General features: G+C 43.3%; 1 protein-coding gene and 1 pseudogene across 1 annotated transcript; one reads left to right on the top strand and one right to left on the bottom strand.

Annotated features, from left to right (window-relative positions):
• Positions 1-1663: 1663 nt before the first annotated feature.
• LOC120415837 (exportin-5) lies at positions 1664-13575 on the bottom strand. Its single transcript, XM_039577474.2, has 6 exons — positions 13374-13575; positions 12922-13137; positions 10192-12866; positions 9759-10119; positions 2659-2827; positions 1664-2588 (listed from the first exon to the last, which is right to left on the bottom strand). The coding sequence occupies exons 2-6, from the start codon at positions 13038-13040 to the stop codon at positions 2232-2234; spliced, it is 3681 nt and encodes a 1226-aa protein (XP_039433408.1). The 5' UTR covers positions 13041-13137; positions 13374-13575; the 3' UTR covers positions 1664-2231.
• A 1093-nt stretch (positions 13576-14668) lies between these two features.
• On the top strand, positions 14669-15699 carry LOC120415838 (DNA replication licensing factor Mcm7-like; annotated as a pseudogene).
• Positions 15700-21554: the final 5855 nt, after the last annotated feature.

Below are 21554 nucleotides of genomic sequence, written 5' to 3'. Positions count from 1 at the left end.
TTCAAAAGTTAAAATTAAATAGATTAAAAATGTTTATTTAAAAAACTTTGAACAACAATTATTATGGATAAACAAAATTAAGAAATCAATAATTTAAAATTTCTTTAAAAAAAGCTGAAAATTAGAAAATATTGAATTTTAAAACTAGAAAAACTAAAAAATTATAAAATTATGAAATAATGAAACTAGGAAATTAAGAAATTAGGAAATTTGAAAGTTATGAAGTTAGGAAATTATGAAATAAGGCTGGTACAAATGTTTAATTTTTCTCTTAAATTCCTAAATTCTTAAATTGGGTACTAAAGCCCTATGTAAATTTTTATGTACAACGGTAAAAAACACGATTAGAAACCATTTCTGATCACTTTTTTTTTCATTTTAATGCAACAAATAAAATTTACGAGGCAAATTTTTTTCGATGGATTAACTATGGTCTCCTTGGAACGCGCTGTCAAGTAGGAGCTGTTCTGTCAAGAAGGACCGCGAGGTTAATTTTTCAAAATTGATTTAAAAATCCATTTTAAACTCTTTGTAGTCGTACAAAGGGTCATTGTACTCAGAAAAATAAGCTTTATTGCTGTAAACAATAATATCAGCAATCTAAGCTTCATTTTAGGACCCAATTGAAAAAATACACCTCTTAAACTCATGTGTCAATTTCAAGTTTAAAAAAAAATGTTTTGAAGTACCTGTCTACTGAAAACATTGCAGGGCTTATAAATTAAATAAAATTCACTTCTTTTTTACATGTTTTTTTAAACATTTTTCTCTTTCATAAAGCAATCTACTGTTGGGAAATTTTGTCAGACATAACATAATTTATCTAGGTATGTGGCTTTTTTGTCCTCGGGTGTATCTAGAAACTCTTTCGGATAAACTCCGTTCTCATCTTTGGACCGCGACAAGTGCACACAGCGTTCTAACATCATTATTTAACAAAAGTGTGAGTAGATTTCAGTGGAATGGATGGGATTTTTGTAATGGATTTTTGTTTTTTGAAAATATTTGAGAGATCAAGATACATATGAAGTGTTATTTTAGACGAATCTTAAAACTGAATTAGTGAAGTTCATAATTTAAGATAGAAATTATTGAAATCCATGAGAAACAAAAATGCAGAACCATTTATAAATCTCGACTGTAAATGTGCATCAGATTGTATTTGGATTGATGGTGATATAAATGCAGTGGCAGATATATTTAATAGGGAATGATTTGTAAATGAAGGCTATAAAATATATAACTATACATATATTCACAAAATATAACAATTCTGTTCTGCGATTTATATTTTTGTTCACGTCAGTTTAGTTAATGTCAAATGCAACGGATATCTTTAAGCAAAGTGGATAGGTACTTGAAGTTCACGTCCGTGTTTGGGAAGCGCAAACGGATCTTGTTAAAAGTATGATAGAAAACTGATGATGAAATTTTGTTTTGAATGCTGCATAAATATTGCTTATTGATTTTGTCTGGACGGAGATATAAGCGTTTGCAATATGACAAGTTTTATTTTTGAAACGGCAGACGTTAGACGTTATTCGACGTTAACAAATTTGTATGTTCCTAATACCCTATACAGAAAATTTAAAAAGTTACCTGGTAGTTTGATTTTGCGAGAATAGCTGTGATATTAATCAAAAAGTACTTAAACACGTTTGAATTGATTTCATTTGATAATAATAGTGATTATTATTATTGTTTTATTTCCATACTTTTCAACTTTTTGTTCCTACGATGTACTTTTTCCCGGGCAATTTGTCTTCTCCTCTGAAACGCTATCGTTTCTTTCTTCTCTCTGCTTCAAATGTAAATGTATATCGTAATAATAATTCTACCATGTACTAAATTCCACTTATTTAGTGATGCCTAGTGAATGTCATCGAGTCCTGCTGTTCTCCTTTTGCTCTTCGGGAACAAATTAACAAACAATCTGCTTCTTCTCCTCTAACACAATTCATACAAAATCTTCGCACGGCGTTTGCATCTTTGTTTTGTACAACTCAAATACACAAAATCTGGAGTTTTCAATAAATAATAACTAAACAGCGGCAAACTCGCGTCGCGGCGCGACGCGACAAAGAAAGTGGCAAAAAATAAAAACGACGGCGGCGCGAATGTTCAACAAGCAACAGATTGACACCTTCCTTTTTTCTTGCGTGCAAAAAAAAACTGATTTTAAAATAATGAAGCAAACTTAACTTAAACTGGGTCCCACTCGCGCTCGTTCACTAACTCCGACTGGCGAACAGATGCGCCAGCCCCGTGTCCTGGCCGTTGTCCATCGGGTTGCTGCACGCGCTCCGTGGCACCTGTGCGATCGGCGGCAAATTCACGATCCGAACCTCCTTCTTGCCATGCTGGCCAACGCTGCGTCCGACAATGTTCGACGTGATCTTCTTGAACAGGTCCTTCTTGGCCTTGTCGATCTTGTTGCCCTTGGTGGTGGCCGTCAGGGTGATTTTTTCGTCCAGCTTCTGGATGTCGGCGGCGCTAATGTTGGGGATCTGCTGGATCACCTCCAGGATGTTGGGGAACTTGGGCCGCAGGATCTCGTACGCCTGGACGCCCAGCGTGATGAGGGAGGCCTAGTGGGGTGGGGGAGAGAGCGTTGTTAGAGGGGAACTTTGTTGGTGATTGAAAGGGGTTTTGACGAACCTGGTTAGCTTCATGCTGGCCGTGGAGTTGAAGACCTTGCAGCACGGCAATGATGATGTTGGAGGCTAGCGTATCCGTGATGAGTTGCTCGGACGCGAGGAATCGAATAACCGGTCCGCTGAGGAGGGTGGCCTTCAGGCTGGAGTTGCTGTCGTTCCACGATAGGACGCTGTTCGAGGAGAAAAGAGTTAGAAATGTAGGTTTGGAAATATTGCGCCTTGCAGCAATTTCTAGAGTTTTGTGTCAATCGTGTTAGGCCTAGATTTTTTCATCACACTGCTTTGCAGGACTGAGAACTGTCAACTTTGCGCACTTTGCACCTCAGTAGAGTGCTGCGGGAAAATTTTCATCACAGTTGGCAAACTGATTTTCCATCACACCATCAAAACAAAACAAGTGTAATGCATTGACTTCTGACCACAGTCTAGTCACCAAGCTGTGGTAGCCGAGGCAGTAGGTCATTGAGATGGTCTGCTAAAGGTTCCTGGCTCGATTCTCGTAGTTGGAACTTTAGACATTTTTTTGACAGGTTATTTTGTTTCTAACGAGTTCGAGGGCATAATTCTATCAGCCACCTTAACATGTGTTCGCTGAGTCCGTAAACGGTACCATGAATTGGCTATAAAATTAACAGAGTTCTGGCTAAAACCAATACTTCGTAGACGAAAGAATCCTTTACATTTTTCAGTAAAAACAGTTATTTCCCTATTGGTGCTAGAACCGAAAGAACATATTTTTACAAGACTTTATTAGAAATGATTACATGTATTAAATGGCATTGGTACATCGTTCAAGCTCCAGGGTAGCGAAGGGTAACGAATCATCCTCTCCATCGACGAAACTCCGAGCACTCGTCCATCTCGTATTGATCGTACTGATCGGTAGCATGAATCCCAGGCAGCTTCCCTCCGCCGCTGTCTGTCACCTCCCCATATGAGGACCGTAGAGGACGATAACCCTCAGACCGCTGGCCTTCATCGCCATGAAGGGGCCCCTCTCGGCAGCGCAGGATCAGCGGGTACTGAAGATGCCTGTCCGCAACGTATCCAGCAACGCCCGCTGGTTGTCCAACATCCGTCCGGCAAAAAGTCAAAGATCCATTGTAAGCCTCCGCAACACCGCTGCATCCCGACACTGGAGACCACGATTCCGGAACAAGTCTTCGTCCCTTGAATCACTTAGCCGGCCCGTAAAACTTTCTCTGGGCTGGACGAGCCAATAGTCTAGTGCTCAGAATTTTAATTAATTTTTACATGAGCAATTCTCTACCAAAACCGGAAATGGATTTTATTTGTATTTTTTTATTTGGCTCAAACTTTGTGGGGGCCTTCCCTATGACCAACGAAGCCATTTAGTGTCATTGGTTCACCCATACAAGTCTCCATACAATTTTGGCAGCTGTCCATACAAAAATGGTTCGAAAATATTCGAAAATCTGTAACTTTAGAAAGGAATATTCTACTCAAATTTGGTGTCTTCGGCCATGTTGTAGGTACTGATGAGGACTATTCAGAAAAAAAGATGTACACGGAAGAATTTGTGCGTAATATAGAATATTTGGCCATTTTGAAATGTTAGTCTTGATCCAAAAAAAAAAATTGTTTTTGAAATGATCGGAAAATTTCACGATTGTTTCATTTTTTAACAATGAAAATCGGACCATTAGGGTGTGTTCTCATAACTCCAGAATTGACGTAAATTCGCAAAAGACGTCTTTGAATTAACGTCGAACCGATTGGTTTGTGTCTTCGGAAAAAGTAAACCGCTAACGTTTTTTATACTGGAAAACCCCGCCAGATGGCAGTGACCGCACATTTTTTGTAAAGGCTTAACTTTAGAAAACGACGAAACTCTGGAATAAATTTTGAAAATGACTTATATTTTTAAAGCCAAATATAAAAATTAACAATTTTACTGATTCGGGTGTTTAGGGTATTATTGCGACTGCTCAATTTGCGTTTAGGTGTTTTATGCCAAACTGAAGCTAGTTAGTATCAAGGAACTCTAGGTTAGACCGAATTTTACATTAATTTCCCCGTCAACGAGTTTTTTTTTTTTCTAAAAGGCATTTTTGTTATCCGAGCTCCTTTTTCAGTTGATTTACATTTTTTTTTTTGTATAAATGAATGTGTTTTTAAGATGATGCATAGGTTCAGAGTAAAGTCAGTATGTATTTGATTGCACAATTGCACAGAGCTAAGTTAAATAATTGATAAATATATTTTCATTTTTAACACTTTGGTAGTTATGAGTTCTGAGACGATCGTGTTAAGCTTTTTGAAATTTAAAAGGCATATATTTATTATATTTCATCAATTTTTAATACAAAGGCGAAAATTTTTTACCAAAAAGGTAGCCGAAACAGCTTTAAAAATTTGCTCCAAGGACGGTAAAAGTTATGCATTTATTTTTCAAAATTACTATGTTTCATTTACCGATGATCTATATTTTAAAATTGTGTGAAAATATTCTCTTTTGTTAATAGAAAATCCACCCCGAATCGGGTCACATGGGGCGAATTGGGACAGTTTTAGCAATGATGCAGCCTAATATTTTGCTTTTTTAAGTGGTTTCGGTTAGACCAGATCCAGAGCAACAAAATGTGTTCATTCATTCTCAAATATAAAGTTTTCAAGTGCTCTAAAACGTGTTGTCCCTATTTAGACAGTAGTCCCGATTCGCCCCAGTTGACGGTATACCGATTTGCATTGCACTAAAACATTTGTTAAAATTTCCTGAATTCAGTCCAAACATATGTTAGTTTGTGTATTTTCATTTAAAAAAAAACTATCGCTTAACCAAAGGTTGGACACCCCTGCTATATTGATTTTTATATGCAAATCACCTACTTGTTGATTTCAACTTATCTACATTTGCAGATGATTTGATATGAAAAATTATGCTTAAGTCGTTTAACTCTATTTTTTATGGCAAACTATATTTGCGACTTCCATAATGGAGACTTGCATGCAATATACGTCCGACGTTAAATCATTCACGTCACGACGTCAATTCAAGTGAAAGACGTATTTAGCCCTGAAACGGTTCTTCCACCTGGAAAGTTTGAGGTGGAAATTTTCAAGATTTTCCGGGAAAATCCTTACAAAAACAACTTCAAATATCTTTTTTAAAGTGAGCAAGCATGTTTACAAAGATTTTGCATGAAAAACATGCGTGAATTGGCGAAAAAATATTTACGTCTACAGATGAACCGGTAACGTAAATTCAACGACGTGAATTCAGGAGTTATGAGAACACACCCTTAGTTGCTGAAACATCGGCATTAGAAAAAGGAGGGTTGTTGGGGTGCGTCTTAAAAACTACAATTTTCCTGTAAGCTGCTCAGAGGCCCAATCTTCAATGTTTCTTAAACAATTTTATAGCTAATTTTCAGAACTTTTAAAAAAAATCAGAAATGTTCACGCATGGTCACTATTTTTAAAAATCAAAAAACTTCAAATCTAGATTTTTTCGTTTTTTTTTTTTTTAAAGAAGTCCTTTAAACTATTTTCTTGTATATGTTTATACGATTTATTCAAAAAAAAAAAAAATTATCTAGAAATATTTCACTGAAATCTTACTTCCGGTGGCTATATCTTGAAAACGAGGTACTATCACAAAATCTGCAAAGTATTTTTCGATTGCAATTTCAAATTTACTGAAAAAAAGTCAAACAAATTTTATGTATGAAATTTCTATTTTACCCAAAAATCACAAACCCGGCGGCAAAATTTTTGACTGCATATACTTCTCTATGGCTCAAAAGTTGCGAGTTTTGGTACCCTAAAACATATCAAAAAATGTTGAGAAAAAAAATACGGATTTTGGAAAATCGAGCTTTAATGAAATAAAGTTAATTAAAAAATCGGCAATTTTTTTTCTGAGTATCGGTTTTTTTCTGAATCAGAATCATAATATTCCTTCAAAAGTTACAGATTTTCGGCGGTTTTAAAAACACCCAATAAGCAAAAAATCAAATTTTTGTTTCTAGGACCTTCTTAAAAAAAAACTCGAGAATTCGACGGTAACATTTCAAAAGGCATCATGTACATTTTTACACTTTCTGGGTTATTGCATATTCTTAAAGTACTCCTAATAAGCTACCTCTCCACCAAAAATGAGCAAAAGTTACTTCAGTAAAGTCTGTTTAATCATGATTTTAAATAAAGTAACATAAACAAAATCTCTGCCATCAGCAGTCCCTGTTTATATAGCCCTGTCAACCTGTCAAACAAAAGACTACATGAACCTCGTGGCGAAAAAAAAGCATCATGAACAAAGCGCCATGTACATTTGCCGACGAAAAGCGAACCATAACAAAGCTTCCCCTTCAATGACAGCAGGGTGATATACTGCCCCTGATCGCATAAATGTCCCATATGCATTTTCATCGATTTCGAGTTATTGATGCAGTTTGGTTCAAAATTGTGTGCTCTTTCAAAAGAGGTTATAACATCCAGTACTTTGTTCTAGAAATCAGGAGGAAATCCAGTTTTTTCGTGAAAACTTAACACGTAGCCTTATGTATGGGACAAACTTCAAATGCGTTTTTCTCAGCTTGCTGTTTTTGCATATGGGACATTTATGCGAACATGGGCAGTATAGACGTTGATGATTTTAAAAGAAGTTATGTTTGTTTTTCTTAAATATAGAGCCGGAAATCATGTTTTATTGAATATGGATGATCAAGTATCAATAAAAGCAACGTTTTTCGTCGTTTGTTATCATTAGAACATCTTCTATTGCTTTTATTTTAAAATGGGAATTGAAAAATGATGCTCAACATTCAAATGCGTTTTTCTCAAAACACATGGTTTGTACATGATGCTTTTTGAAATGTTGGCGTCGAAATGTAAAAACTCACGAAAATTTAACTACAGAATCATTCTTTACATTCGGCGAAACAACATTAGGCAAAAAAATTTGTATTGCGAAAATCAACATAAATTAAGAAGCATTAAAGCAGAGTTGAGGATAATGATGTGTTTTATCGTATCATCAGTAAAAATACCACCAGTCAAGCTTTCTTTTTAAATAGGAATTGAAACAAGTTGTCCACTTTTTGCCACCGATTTTCTCGAATCGCGGTTTTTGATTTTGTGCTCCAATGAAAAGTTTGGCTCGAAATGTCCCGTAACGTTCAGAAGTTGTTGGGTTAAATACTCTATGTTTTGATCTTCTTCTATCTTATCTATATATATAAAAAATTTCGACGGTTTTGTTCGAACGCGAATCAATTCAACACGGAACGTCGGATCGAGGTGCTCTTTGTTGCGTTGGGTTCGTATAAGTCCAAGGAAGGTTCTTACGCTAACTAATTGACACTAAGGCCACTCTGGAACCGATTCCGGAGCATCGGCAAATTGTATGGAGAATGTTACGTAAAATCATATTTTGATCACAGGAGGCTGTATAAGCAAAAAAGCAAGAAACGTCAACAAACGAAAAAAAAGGCAGAACGAAGTTTGTCGGGTAAGGCTTGTATATATATATATATATATAAAAAATTTCGACGGTTTTGTTCGAACGCGAATCAATTCAACACGGAACGTCGGATCGAGGTGCTCTTTGTTGCGTTGGGTTCGTATAAGTCCAAGGAAGGTTCTTACGCTAACTTATTGACACTTTGGCCACTCTGGAACCGATTCCGGAGCATAGGTAAATTGTATGGAGAAAGTTACGTAAAATCATATTTTGATCACAGGAGGCTGAATAAGCAAAAAATCAAAAAACGTCAACAAACGAAAAAAGACAGAACGAAGTTTGTCGGGTAAGGCTTGTGTTAAATAATCGAATTATTGTGTATTCGGGCATTAATTTGAGCACAGAAAAGATTTCAGTTTGGTTTACTTTATGCTTGGTTTTTGGGATGACTTCAAAGGAAGTTATAAAATATAGGTTTGGAAACGGTTTTGTTGTTGTTGTTGTTTTTTTTTTTTTTTTTTTTTTTTTTTTTTTTTTTTTTTTTTTTTTTTTTTTTTTTTTTTTGGGAGGGTGGTCCAGCCGCACATCGTTGATGTTGAAACCTCTAAACTGGGCCCTCGTCCTGTCACGTCCGTCAGTAGTCTTGTCGTACATTACAACTAGAATCAGATCTGCCAATGAATTAGTACACTTCGACCAAATAAACACTGACGCTGTATGGATCTGACTCTAGAATAAATGCACAGTTGTGTGTTATTCATAAGTCCAACTTATTCAATTATTCATTTAAGTCCAAATATTCATTTGCTAACTACTTTGGATTGAAAATCTTAATTTTAAACTAAAATCTTCTAAACTTAATGTTCAAAACTAAACGTTCCTTTAACTGTTGCAGTACTACTTCTATCAAAAAACAATAAAAATTTGTGAACTGATATACAAATAGGATAGAAATCGCGAATTTAAAAAGAAATGACCATTTACGTCAAAAGATCCGTAGTTCCTCGTTTCGCAACAATGGTCAATACAACCATAATCCGAAAACCGTTAGTTCAACAGATCAACGAATTTTGTCCGATATCATTACATTATTGATTGATCGAGACTCTATGGACAATTTGACATAAAAGAATGCCTAGTATTCTACATCAATCAAAGTTTATTGACAGCATTACTCTAACTTAACAATTGCAACTAACTTTAACATCAAATAGATTTGGAAAGGATACATGTTTATTTTAAATGCTAATGCTAAGCAACAAATCAATTGTACTATCCTGAAGTCCCAACCTAAATCCCACATTGTGATAGTGAAAAAGTCACAGGAGCAGCGGTGTCTTGTGCAATTGTGATATTTTCACTATCGGAGAACTACCTAGTTCACGAAGACAGCTTATCGGTCAACGCTTAAGCCCTGGGGCTGCGCCAAAGCGAGTTCTCGTAGCATGAAGTGGTGTCCATAGTGCTTATAAAAAAGAATGTATACCCAAATTTTAACTAATGCACTAGGATCAAATCATGCCCCTTGACTTTACAAGGCCCAGGGGGAAACGGTTTTGTTGTTGTTCAAATAAATAAGTTTCTATAAATTTTATGTGGATTAAAATTGTCGACCTTATGTCGCCAAGTTGTCAAGTTGAGCTTCGAATGCGGACGCGAAAAAATTCTGGACTCACCTCAGCACCGTCATCACGATGGGCGTGCAGGTGTACTGGTTGCGCAGCAACTTCGCGCCCAAATCGCTGATCACCTCCGAGGTCATCGCCGACTGGGCGGCGCGCGACAGCGCCTGCGGTGGCCCATCCATGCTCTGGTCGTCCATCGTGTCCATGGTGGCTTCGCTGGAGGCGTTTGAGTTGGTCGGATCAACCGTACTGCCCACCAGGGCCACCTTCAGCACCTCGATGTACTCGCGGGTGAGCGTCCGGTTCAGCATGTCCTCCAGGACCTCCTGGGTGTCGTTGACGTCCTCGCCAAGCTCGCCGGACTCGTACAGCGCCGTGATGTACTGCCAGCGGGCCGTCAGTCTTGTGAGCACTGTTAAGGCATTCGGAGTTAGAGTTAGCTACAAGATTAAAGGGGGAGGGGGGAAGATGACAACAAACTCACTGAATGGCGCAAAGTGGGCAAAGATGGGCAGCAGGACGACCTCGTGGAAGATGGGCGCGCACGAGTACACGAACGGCTTCAGGAACACGCGCACGATCGTCCGCAGCCGAAAGTCCGGCACGTTGTCGAGGAAGGCCAGGATGCTTCCGATGATGGCGTCGGCGATGCCCGGCAGGGCGTACAGATCCCGGCCGAGGGAGGGTCCTGCCGATCCCATCATGTGGTAGCAGTGCTCGAAGATCAGCGACAGGAACGTCTGCATGCGGTCCAACGCCGTTGGAGGCTTCTTCACGCTAGGGTCGAGCGGGTCCTGAAGGGCGGGGGAGATCCCGAGCAGTTGCTTCTTTTCGTGCTCTTGCATGCCGTTTGCACTCTTGAAGTACTCGCCGATGGCGGCGATCGCGTCCGGCTTCCACAGTTCGTTGAGCACTCGCATTAGCGAGAGAATGTGCGAAAGGAGCGGGACCACGTGCGAGGTGGCCGGATTGCGGCAGATGGGATTGCCGGACTCGGTGAGGGCGACGACGAAGCCACCGCGCGAGCAGCGATCCGGATCGTCCGGCCAGGAGCACCGCTTGATGACGCCCAGGATGAGGTTGAGCGCGTAGACGATCTGGCCGCGGTTGATGTTGGCCGGGTCGGCGATGCCGGAGGTCGGCGAGATGGGCGGTTTGTTGAGGCCGACAAAGTCGATGAAGGTGTGTGCGTTCTTGATGATCGGAGCGAGGTGCATCCAGAGGGACACTCCGTCGCGGGTGACTTCGGCGACGAACGTGCTCTGGCGTTCGTAGTCGCAAAAGTGGTTGGAGATTAGCAGGAGCGCTTCCAGCAGGGTGACCTGCTCTACGTTGCTCAGCTGGTCCGGTTGACGGATGAGGGCCGTTACGCTAGTGTTGATCTGGTCGAAGATGGGCAGCAGAAGGAGTGGATATTTGTGGGCTATTTTGACCATGAGGGAGGCCGCGTGTCGTCGGAGGTTCTTTACGGATACGGAGCGGGTTTGGCGGGTTTCGCCCGGGAGTTGGAACACCAACGCTTGGAACACCTTGTCCAGGACGCGTGGCAGCAGCTGGACGCCGGACATGGCCACGCAGTTGGCCGCCGTGATCTGGCAGGATGACATGCTGAGGAACACAAACAGTGAAGAAATGCAGGACAGCAGCACGGACTGGATCAGCGGGTCGTTGGAGTCTACCTTGAGGGATTCCTCGAGCAGACGGAGTCCGGCTGCGACGGACGGCCGCTCGGTGACCATGAGAATTCGCGAGAGGACGCCCTCGAGCACGTTGACCAACGCGTCCCACTCGAGGTAAACCGGATCGGTCACCGTGCACGGCGGTAGGTTCCGTTCGGAATGTGCTGCCTTCTGGAGGCGTGAGTTGAGCCACTGTTCACAGTAGGAAAATGCCACCAGCGGAGCGATCAACGTGGCCTGGCGGAAGATCTCCAGGAAGTCGGTCCGACAGCGGGCGAAGAACACAAGCCATTCTTCTTCGCCGTCGTAGTCCAAGCTGATGAACGTCTGCGGATGCATCGTGATCTCCGTCGGACGGGACGTCGGATAGGCCAGTTTGATGATCTTCGGCCCAAACAGCTCGATGATCTTGGGAATGTAATCTAGCAGCAGTGGATCGCGGGCAATTTGCTCGTGCTTGAGCAGGGCCATCCAGGCGAGGGCAGCCGAGTGGGACAGCGTGTAGCTCGAGTGGCGCGTAAAGGTCAGGATCGTCTCCAGGAAGGTGGCGAAACTCTGCCGAGACACTTGACAATCTTCCTTTCCCCACAATCCCGTCAGTTGAGTCACCAACCCGTTCAACACCTGGATGAGCTTCTTCAGGAACTGATAGTACGGCTCACTGCCGAACCGTTCCGTCTGCAGCGCCGCCCGGTAGTAGTGCCCCACGGGAGCTTCGTCAAACAGCAGCAACAGTGGCTTGCGGTCCTTGATCTGCCCCTTGCGGTTCACAATCTGCAGCAGACACTCGGCGGCCGGTTGCTGAAACTCCACATCAATCAGCAAAATGCACAAGATCTGCAGCAACCTCCCGTTCGCGGCCATTATATGGTTGATTGACACCCACTCCACAAACCCAGTCAACGTCAGCAGCACCACCTGCACAACCCGACTGTGCCCCAGCGCCTTGTTCTTGTCCCCAACGGCTGTGGCGTTCCGGAACTCCCCAACATGCAACTCAATCAGCCTCAGGAAAAAGTCGAAAATCTCCGACATGTTCACCGTCAACGCCTGGTAAATGTCCTTCCGGCGCTGGTTACTCTCAATCGTCTGCAGCAGCGCCACGTCCTCAACCAGCCGCAAAAACACCAACAGAACCAACTCCGTCTGGGCGGATCCCTTCGAGCAGGCGTCGCTCAACTCCGCCAGCAGCGTCGTCCACTGCTGGGGCCACTCGCGCTTTATCATCTCGACGATGACCCGCGACAGCCCATCCTTGATGTGCGACACCGTCTGGTCCTGCGCCTCGCCAACCCCGGTACCCAACAGCTTCATCGCATTCTCCTTGATGAAGATCTTCTCCTGCTGCGAGATGCTGTTCCAGTTGAACTTGACCGTGTGCTCCATCAGCTGAAGGCCAAAGTGGCGCACGATCGACGGGTAGTTGCCCATCACCAGGTACAGACCGGCCTGGGCGCACAGCGGAGAAACCTCCTTGAATCTAGAAGACATAAATGTTAAATCTTAACCAAGGTCGTTTACTTCAAAGCACTCACCTCTCACACGCCACATAGGCATCCATGCGAGATTGCTGGGACGCGGCCGGATCGAGCGTAATCTTGACCGCCCGAGCTAGCTCGTTGGCCAACCCAACCACCTCTCCTGCTGGTTCCATCCCGGATTTTTAGGTGCTTCTCAAGGTGTTGATCACTTTCGTCGTTGAACTTTTGTTGATGTTTTCAGTCGAATTTTCCTTGCTTACTTCGTTGAATCTACAAAATAATGTCAAAAAAATTATTCAAATCTTCAGCCAAGTTGCGAAATGTTGACAGCGAGGCAAAACAATCCGCTCCATGATTCTTTTTGTGGTGGACATCGCAGCAGTCTGCGAATCCCCCCACCCTACCACCCTCTTGCTTTTTCGCCAAACTTCCCCTCTTCCCCCCAAAGTTCTCAAGCATTCCGCACGCGAACCGGCCGACCCCCTTCGCAAGAAGTTCCAACCTACCGGATCTGCTCCGAGTGTGGCCAGCCAGCTAACAACCAACCATCGCCGTCGACGGCCTGGATACACCTTCGCGCACACACCGCTGGACCGCTTTTGGAACGTGGAAAGTGCGGAAAAACACGGGCGCGAGTTTAACCAAGAAATTTTCCTTGCTTCGCGTTTTTTTTGACTTTTTGCATGGAGCCCGAGAGTGACAGGCGCGCGCGATGGTGGCGTCACGCGAGCTGCGGTGGAGATTCTGGGAAGTTTTGAGTTTTGAGCGGGCAGTGCTGCCAGGTACTCCGACAGAATGGACGTGGCGTGAACGTGGTCTAGTTTGTTTACGTGAGCTTTAGAAATTTAAGGGGCTACGTATGCGAGTATAGAATTGAACTTCAGATTGATCAAAAATTATTTTTGATTCGAAAAACTTTAGGTCTGTTCCCGTCAAGGGGGTTGACACTCGATCATTCTGGAATAATTCCAGGTTCATTCCGGAATAATTGGAATGATGAGGATGATTGTTCTACTTCATGAGTATTTCCTCATGAGTGTGTAAACGTCAAAACATCGGCAACATAAACAACAAGATTTTTTGCGTGATTGGATTTTGTTTCCATTTTACTGTATTTTTTCCCAAAAGCAACTAACGGGTTTGCAATTTTTTTTAAACCGGTTCCGTCATAAGTGTCCGACGCCCAGTTGCCGATCAGCTGCTCGGTGGTTATACTCGCTCCGGAGCCGGTTCTGGAGCTAATCATTGCGGAAAAGGAAACAAAATCACTGCAGGGGCGGATGAAGATGTTTTTGCTGCTACTGAAACCTGGTCGCCTTCCATCGCACACCAAGCACCAAGAAGTGGACCGAGCGGAATTTGCCGGTGGAAGAGGACGTTTTAAACAACAAGCCTATAACGAGCTGGGTGGAGGAGGTATAACCAGCCACTATCGCAGTCATCACCTCCATCACGACGATCTCCACCAGAAGACGGTCTCGGCGGAGGGCTGTCTCGGGGTGAACCAATCCGTCGAGGACCACCCTCGACACGTGGTGGCTGTACTCCGGGACCTCGAAACGAAGGTGCGCTCGCAGGCTCCGGTGGGAAAGCTTTACTTTATTTACTACTACATTACCTTACTTTACTTTAGTGCACCGAGCGCGTCGAAGGCGGTTTCGATCCGGGAGGTAAAGTGGAGAGCATCGGCAAGTTGGTCACGGTTCGAGGAATCGTTACCCATTGCACAGAGGTGTAGCCCACGATGACGGTGGCCACGTGTGACCGTTGTGATGCCGAGAAGTAGCAACCGGTGAGCTGGATGAGCTTCATGCCAACAATCGATTGTCCGTCGAAGGATTGTCGGGAGAACAAATCCGGCGGCCTTTTGTTTCAAATCTTTCAAAATTTCAAAACAAATCCGGCGGCCATGGTTTCGGGACTGCTGAATGAGATATTCCTGGAAGCACACCGGATCGTCTGTCTGAACATGTCAGAGGATGGCGAGACGAGCAACGAGCTGACTCCGGACGGACTGGCCGAATTTACCAAGGATGACTTTTACACGCGAATTACGAGCAGTTTGGCGTTGGAGATTTACGGCCATTTGGACGTGCTGTTGCTACTGGTTGGTAGAGTCGATCTGCCTGATGGGAGATCCCGGTGAGGCCAAGTCGCAGATGTTAGACTACATCGATCGGTTGGCGGTTCGTAATCAGTACACAATGGGCCCGTGGTTCTTCTAGAGTTGGCTTGATTGCCGCCGTCATGAAGGATCCGGGGACCGACGAGATGATGCTCGAAGTTCAGGGCATTTGCTGCATCGACGAGTTCGACACGATGGCCGATACCGATCGAGTTGCCATTCACGAGGTCATGGAACTGCAACAGATTTCTATCGCCAAAGCAGGCATCATGACTTGTCTGAACGCCGTACGGTTGTTGGAACCTACGTCGCACCATCGAGCAGAATATCCAACTGCCAGCCGGTCTGCTTTCCCGTTTCGATCTTCTCTGGCTCATTCAAGACAAACCGGACCGCGAAAACGACCTTCGTCTGGCCAAACACATCATCTTCGTCCACAGCCATGGAAAGCTGGCGTCCGAGTACATCATCAACGCGTACATCAAACTGCTTCCACGAGGCAAGCAACAACCACGACTCGACCCGAAACTTGCTGGGAATCTAGCGACTCCGATCGCCCTTGCCAGGCTCCGTTTGGCCGACGAGGTCGGCAAAGATGTCGTGCAAAGGCCCTTAGTCTGCTGGAAATGTCCAAGGACTCGCTGAACAAAACCTACCAGAAGACCACCAAGTTTTGTATTAATAACTCAAGCTACGGCGGTATCTAAAAATCTTGTTTTATTCACAGCGCTTTAAACACTTTGGACGGACAAGATCTTCGCGCTGATGCAGGAGTTGGCCGGGACGAGCAAGACGGCCAAGATCTCGGACGCGATGGAGCGCTGCTCGATCATTGTCTTAATTCTCCTCTGCCTTTTTTATCCAGGTGGTTCACATGTTTGCCCTGAGTACAATGTTGTAAGAGAATAAATTGAGTTTTATAAGCAATAAATGTTGACTTTGGATGAACTTTATTTTACAGAGGAGGTTACGCCGGCCGTGCCGGAGATGTTTTGTTCAAGTCCTGAAAAAGAAATCGTTGATAAAACCATCTAACTTGTAAAAAAAAGAAAAAACAAACTTCGAAGACCTTCGTCGTATCCGCGCGCCATCCGTACGTGTGCCTTTTTCTTGCCGTCCGGCCAAAATACTGGTGATTTGTACACTTTGACAGCCTCTTGACCGCGGCCTTGACGTGGTTCTTGTTGGCGCCCAGATAGATCAGTACCACCAGTGTGTTGGCACCGATTTTCGTGGGAACTTGGGGTTGTTTTCTGGCTGCAGCCACCGTTGGAGCCTACAGCAACGGCACCGCTTCCGGCAGCAGCCACTCCCTTCTTAGCGGCAGAACCCTTCTTGGCCAGTTCAGTCTCGGAGCAGCGGCCAGATTCTTCTTGCCTTCTTGATCATGCCGTACGAAGTCCCCAGGTAGTCGTGGTCGAGGAATACATGTCCAGCGCGACCTAGGTCCGTTAGCAGCCGAGCAGCACCCATGCGGTTGCCCATGTTCCCCGTCCGGCTAAGGTGGTTCGCCATGCTCAGCAGCACCACCGGGTGCATGTTTCTGATAGCTTCCGGCCGGATTTTGCTTTGATTGTTCGCGAACTATTAAATTTTTCAGCGACACACGATGTTTACTTTTTCGCCCAGTTTGACAGATGGAAAACCGCTAACACGCAAAAATAAAATTAGCAATAATTTTGGAAAACGGAATCATTCCACCATCATTCTGGAATAATTCTGGAATGAATGGAATGATTCGAATAAAAATATTCGATGTGTCAACCCCTTGGTTCCCGTACATATAAAATAGGGTCCTGAAACCCCATCTAAATGTTTAAGTATTTATAACGTTTAAAAACACAATCAAATACAATTTTTGTTCACTTTTTTTACATTTTACGATGGATCATCTATGGGCCCCTTGGAGTTGGAACGAGCTGTCAAAAAGGAAGCTTTCGGTCAAGAAGGGAAAAAATCAATTTTAAATCCTTTGCGGTCGTACAAAGAATTATTGAACTCAGGAAAATATTTTTAAAAATTAGAAATTAGGCTAGAAATTGGGTCGTAAAATGAAGTGAATCGACAGGGGAGGAAGAAGCGTGGGGACACACCACCACAGAGAACAGATGTACATCTAAGCTCTAACTTGTGTGTAAACAATGTTGCACTAAAAAAATGCGTTGCATACAATCTTGCATCAAAGAAATAAGAGTGTGCAGGATACGCTTGGCGGCGCCACCGTCGCGGCTGAGAATACTTGACTTAACAATAAAAAAGGCTTAATAATTTCGAAAGAAAATAAATGTTAACCTCATTTAAATATAAAATTCACTTCTGTATAATTGGGTCCTAAAATAAAGCTTAGATTGCTGATATTATTGTTTACAGCGATAAAGCTTATTTTTCTGAGTACAATGACACTTTGTACGACCACAAAGAGTTTAAAATGGATTTTTAAATCAATTTTGAAAAATTAACCTCGCGGTCCTTCTTGACAGAAAAGCTCCTTCTTGACAGCTCGTTCCAAGGGGACCATAGTTGATCCATCGAAAAAATGTTTTCTTGTCAACTTTTTTTTTGCATTAAAATGAAAAAAAGTGATCAGAAATGGTTTTTAATCGTGTTTTTTACCGTTGAACATAAAAATTTACATAGGGCTTTAGTACCCAATTCCAGTTGACTAAAAATATTGCAAAAATGCATTAACATTACCGAAAACCTAACAGAAAACTCATTCAAAAATGATTTTTCAAGCGACAACTTAAAATAGTCCCTTTACACATGTTATGTCCGATTTCGTTTTGTTTACCTTCTTTGGCGCTTTAAATTGCAACCCTCTGATGAAGGACAGTCAGACATTGGTCTGATGTCGTTCGAACGGAATGTTTTATGCAGTGATTAGATGGTCCAACGTTCTGCTACTGTAGGCCATCATGATTTTGGAAGTGGCGCTATCTAGACGGATGGTGCACACCCTAGCTCTTTTCAACGTATTTTCACTGACGAACTGACGTGCCACGAGCAAACCACTTTTGACCGCAGTTGTCTTCTTCTTGTTTGACGTTTTTTGTTCTAGCGAACAATCTGTCATCCGATTTTTTCTCTTCCCTCTTGCTTCGAGCTAATGTTTACATGCAATGTATTGTTGAAGTCAGTTTAAACTTGCACGCGCTTTCAGCGAAACGAATAGCGCACTCCAAAAACGTTCTGAGCGCAGATTTTATTGAAACGACGCAGATTACAATTTGAAGCATAGTCGCAATATCGAAAAAACGTGTGGGATAGAGAATTAGTTCAGCGAACCTGAAGGTAGATGGAGTTGGTGTTCGCTGGAGAATTTGCGGTCAGAATTTTCTCAAAAATATGTATGGGGTGGCACGTCAGTTCGTCAGTGGTATTTTGGTTTGAATTTTTACACACGTTTTTCAATGCTGTTTGTTCAATGATATACATCTGTTCTCTGTGACACCACCATACGCTCCGAGATTTGCTTGTATTCTTTGGGAGCACCATGCTATGAAGGTTTGTTACTCCGGGACCCTCTGGGATGGGACATTGTATTTCCACGAATGCCCTGGACACTATTTGCCGTGGTTGTAGCGCCACAACTCGCTCTCTGTAACAATATTCCTAATTCCAGTCCAAGCTCACTAAGTCTTCATGGCCAAGTGGTTAGCATTTTTGCTTACCAATCCAAAGAACGGGGGATCGAACCCCGCCTTGAGTGACTTTGATTTTTCGTTCATATTCAATCATTTCAAATTTCTGTGTTCTTCTTTCTCGTTGGGAGCAGATCGAACCCACGGCCGCACCCTCGAAAATTTCAAATGACTAATAAATTCAGAAGCAAAAATATTTAAAAATTTAATTAAATTAGTTTTTCTAAGAATTCTAAAATTCAAAAAAAATCTTTAATATTAAAATTCTAAGAAAGTAAATTCGAAGATTTCGAAAATTCCAAAGCAGGTATTAGACTATGACAAACAATGAAACAAATACAAACATTTTGAGTTGTTTGTGAGTTTGTGAGCTTATTTGTCTGAGTACAACAGCAAAGGATTTAAAATGAATTTTCAATTCAATTTTTAAAAATAATCTCTGCGGCCCTTCTTAACAGATAGCATCCTACTTGAAAGTTTGTTCCAAGGGATTGCATTGTGTGTGGAATCGGATTCCGTCTAGGAAATCGTCTGCCTAGGATGGCCAGTGCGGACTTGCATCCGAACCGGCCGAGCGTCACACGAGGAAAGAGCCTGACAGCTGGACCTGCTTTGCCAGCTGTCACTGACCCGTGCGTGTGGCTGCGTCCATGCGTTGTCAGCGCATGGCTGCGTCAAGCCCTGCGTACGAGGGGCTTATTGGACTAGATTCAATGGAGTGCGTTCACTAACACCGCAACAGGGTTTATCACTCCACACATCTCTCCTCTTCTCCATGAAAAAACAAAAAAAAATCTTCCTTGAAGACTGCGATCAATAAACCGTTGAACTACGACTGAACACTACGCCTGCAGTCCATCCCTATGGACTACTATCAACTTCCCCTCATGCTTTGTATCCATTGCCATAATCGATCCAATAAATGCAGGTTACGGTAGAATTTATTGAGCATAGAAGCTGCTTCATAATACCCAGTTAAGTTATTTTTCGATCCACATACTTCTTTAGGTCCACCATCGCCTTGCTCTTAAGCTGCTTGTCCATCGCTCTGTCACCTGTTTACCCGACTCAGCTTTAAAGCTCTTTGAACAATTCTAGAGCTAGCCCAATCAGATAGATCATGAAAGATTTCGTTGTCGCAATTTTCAAACCTATCCGATTTTCTCCAAAAATTTCTAAAGAGTTATACATCCATGATTATCATCAGACAACTCTCTCTATCTCTTTCTCTCTCTATCTCTTTCTCTCTCTATCTCTTCCTTTCTCTATCTCTTTGTCTCTCTATCTCTTTCTCCCTCTATCTCTTTCTTTCTCTATCTCTATCTCTCTCTATATCTTTCGCTCTCTATCTGTTTCTCTCTCTATCTCTTTCTATCTATCTCTCTACCTCTATCTCTTTCTCTCTCTTTTTTTCTCTCTCTCTCTTTCTAAAAAAGTAGCTTCTTTATACAACTAAGCCCAGAAATATTTTTCCTTTTTTCTTTTATGATATTTGTTCTCATCACTCACACAACACTTTCCTCAATAGAACATCGGCCCTCAAACATTGTTTTTGGTTTTTTTTTAATTTGGCATTTCTTGCACTTAAATTTGATACACAATTTCTCACTATCTTCTAGTCGACACTTACGTTCAAAAGAAAGATCATTATTTCACGTACATCCGTTTATAGTTTTGCTCACAATTCGTCAAAAGAACATTCGTGACAATAAAGCCTTATTCACAAACCCGTCTCAATTATCAACAATGCTGCCTTAGCCTTTCAACCACAGTGAGTCAGTCTGGATCACCATTTTCTGATTGAGTAACAGCAATAGCGGCTTTTCAGACTTTTACCGCGACAAACCGAACCACCGTACAACACGATCATTTTTACTTGGAACAATCGCGGCCTTCCAGGCTATTTACCACGGCGGGTCAATCTGACCCACCGTGCCCAACGCGACAAAATGTTCCTCCAATCGCGGCCTTCCAGGCTATTTCCCACGGCAGGCCCATCTGACCCACCGTGCCCAACGCGACAAAAAGTTCCACCAATCGCGGCCTTCCAGGCTATTTCCCACGGCAGGCCCATCTGACCTCCGTGCCCAACGCGACTCTTTTTTCTTTGGAACAATCGCGGCCTTCCAGGCTATTTACCACGGCGGGCCAATCTGACCCACCGTGCCCAACGCGACAAAATGTTCCTCCAATCGCGGCCTTCCAGGCTATTTACCACGGCAGGCCCATCTGACCTCCGTGCCCAACGCGACTCTTTTTTCCTTGGAACAATCGCGGCCTTCCAGGCTATTTACCACGGCGGACCAATCTGACCCACCGTGCCCAACGCGACTCTTTTTTCCTTGGAACAATCGCGGCCTTCCAGGCTATTTACCACGGCGGACCAATCTGACCCACCGTGCCCAACGCGACTCTTTTTTCCTTGGAACAATCGCGGCCTTCCAGGCTATTTACCACGGCGGGCCAATCTGACCCACCGTGCCCAACGCGACAAAAAGTTCCACCAACCGCGGCCTTCCAGGCTATTTACCACGGCAGGCCCATCTGACCTCCGTGCCCAACGCGACTCTTTTTTCCTTGGAACAATCGCGGCCTTCCAGGCTATTTACCACGGCGGGCCAATCTGACCCACCGTGCCCAACGCGACAAAATGTTCCTCCAATCGCGGCCTTCCAGGCTATTTCCCACGGCAGGCCCATCAGACCTCCGTGCCCAACGCGACTCTTTTTTCTTTGAAACAATCGCGGCCTTCCAGGCTATTTACCACGGCGGGCCAATCTGACCCACCGTGCCCAACGCGACAAAATGTTCCTCCAATCGCGGCCTTCCAGGCTATTTACCACGGCAGGCCCATCTGACCTCCGTGCCCAACGCGACTCTTTTTTCCTTGGAACAATCGCGGCCTTCCAGGCTATTTACCA

The sequence above is a fragment of the Culex pipiens genome, chromosome 2 (genome assembly GCF_016801865.2).
Source record: "Culex pipiens pallens isolate TS chromosome 2, TS_CPP_V2, whole genome shotgun sequence".
Lineage (NCBI taxonomy): Eukaryota > Metazoa > Arthropoda > Insecta > Diptera > Culicidae > Culex > Culex pipiens.
The sequence above is the reverse complement of the archived record's forward strand: the minus strand, read 5'-3'. Positions and strand labels throughout refer to the sequence as shown.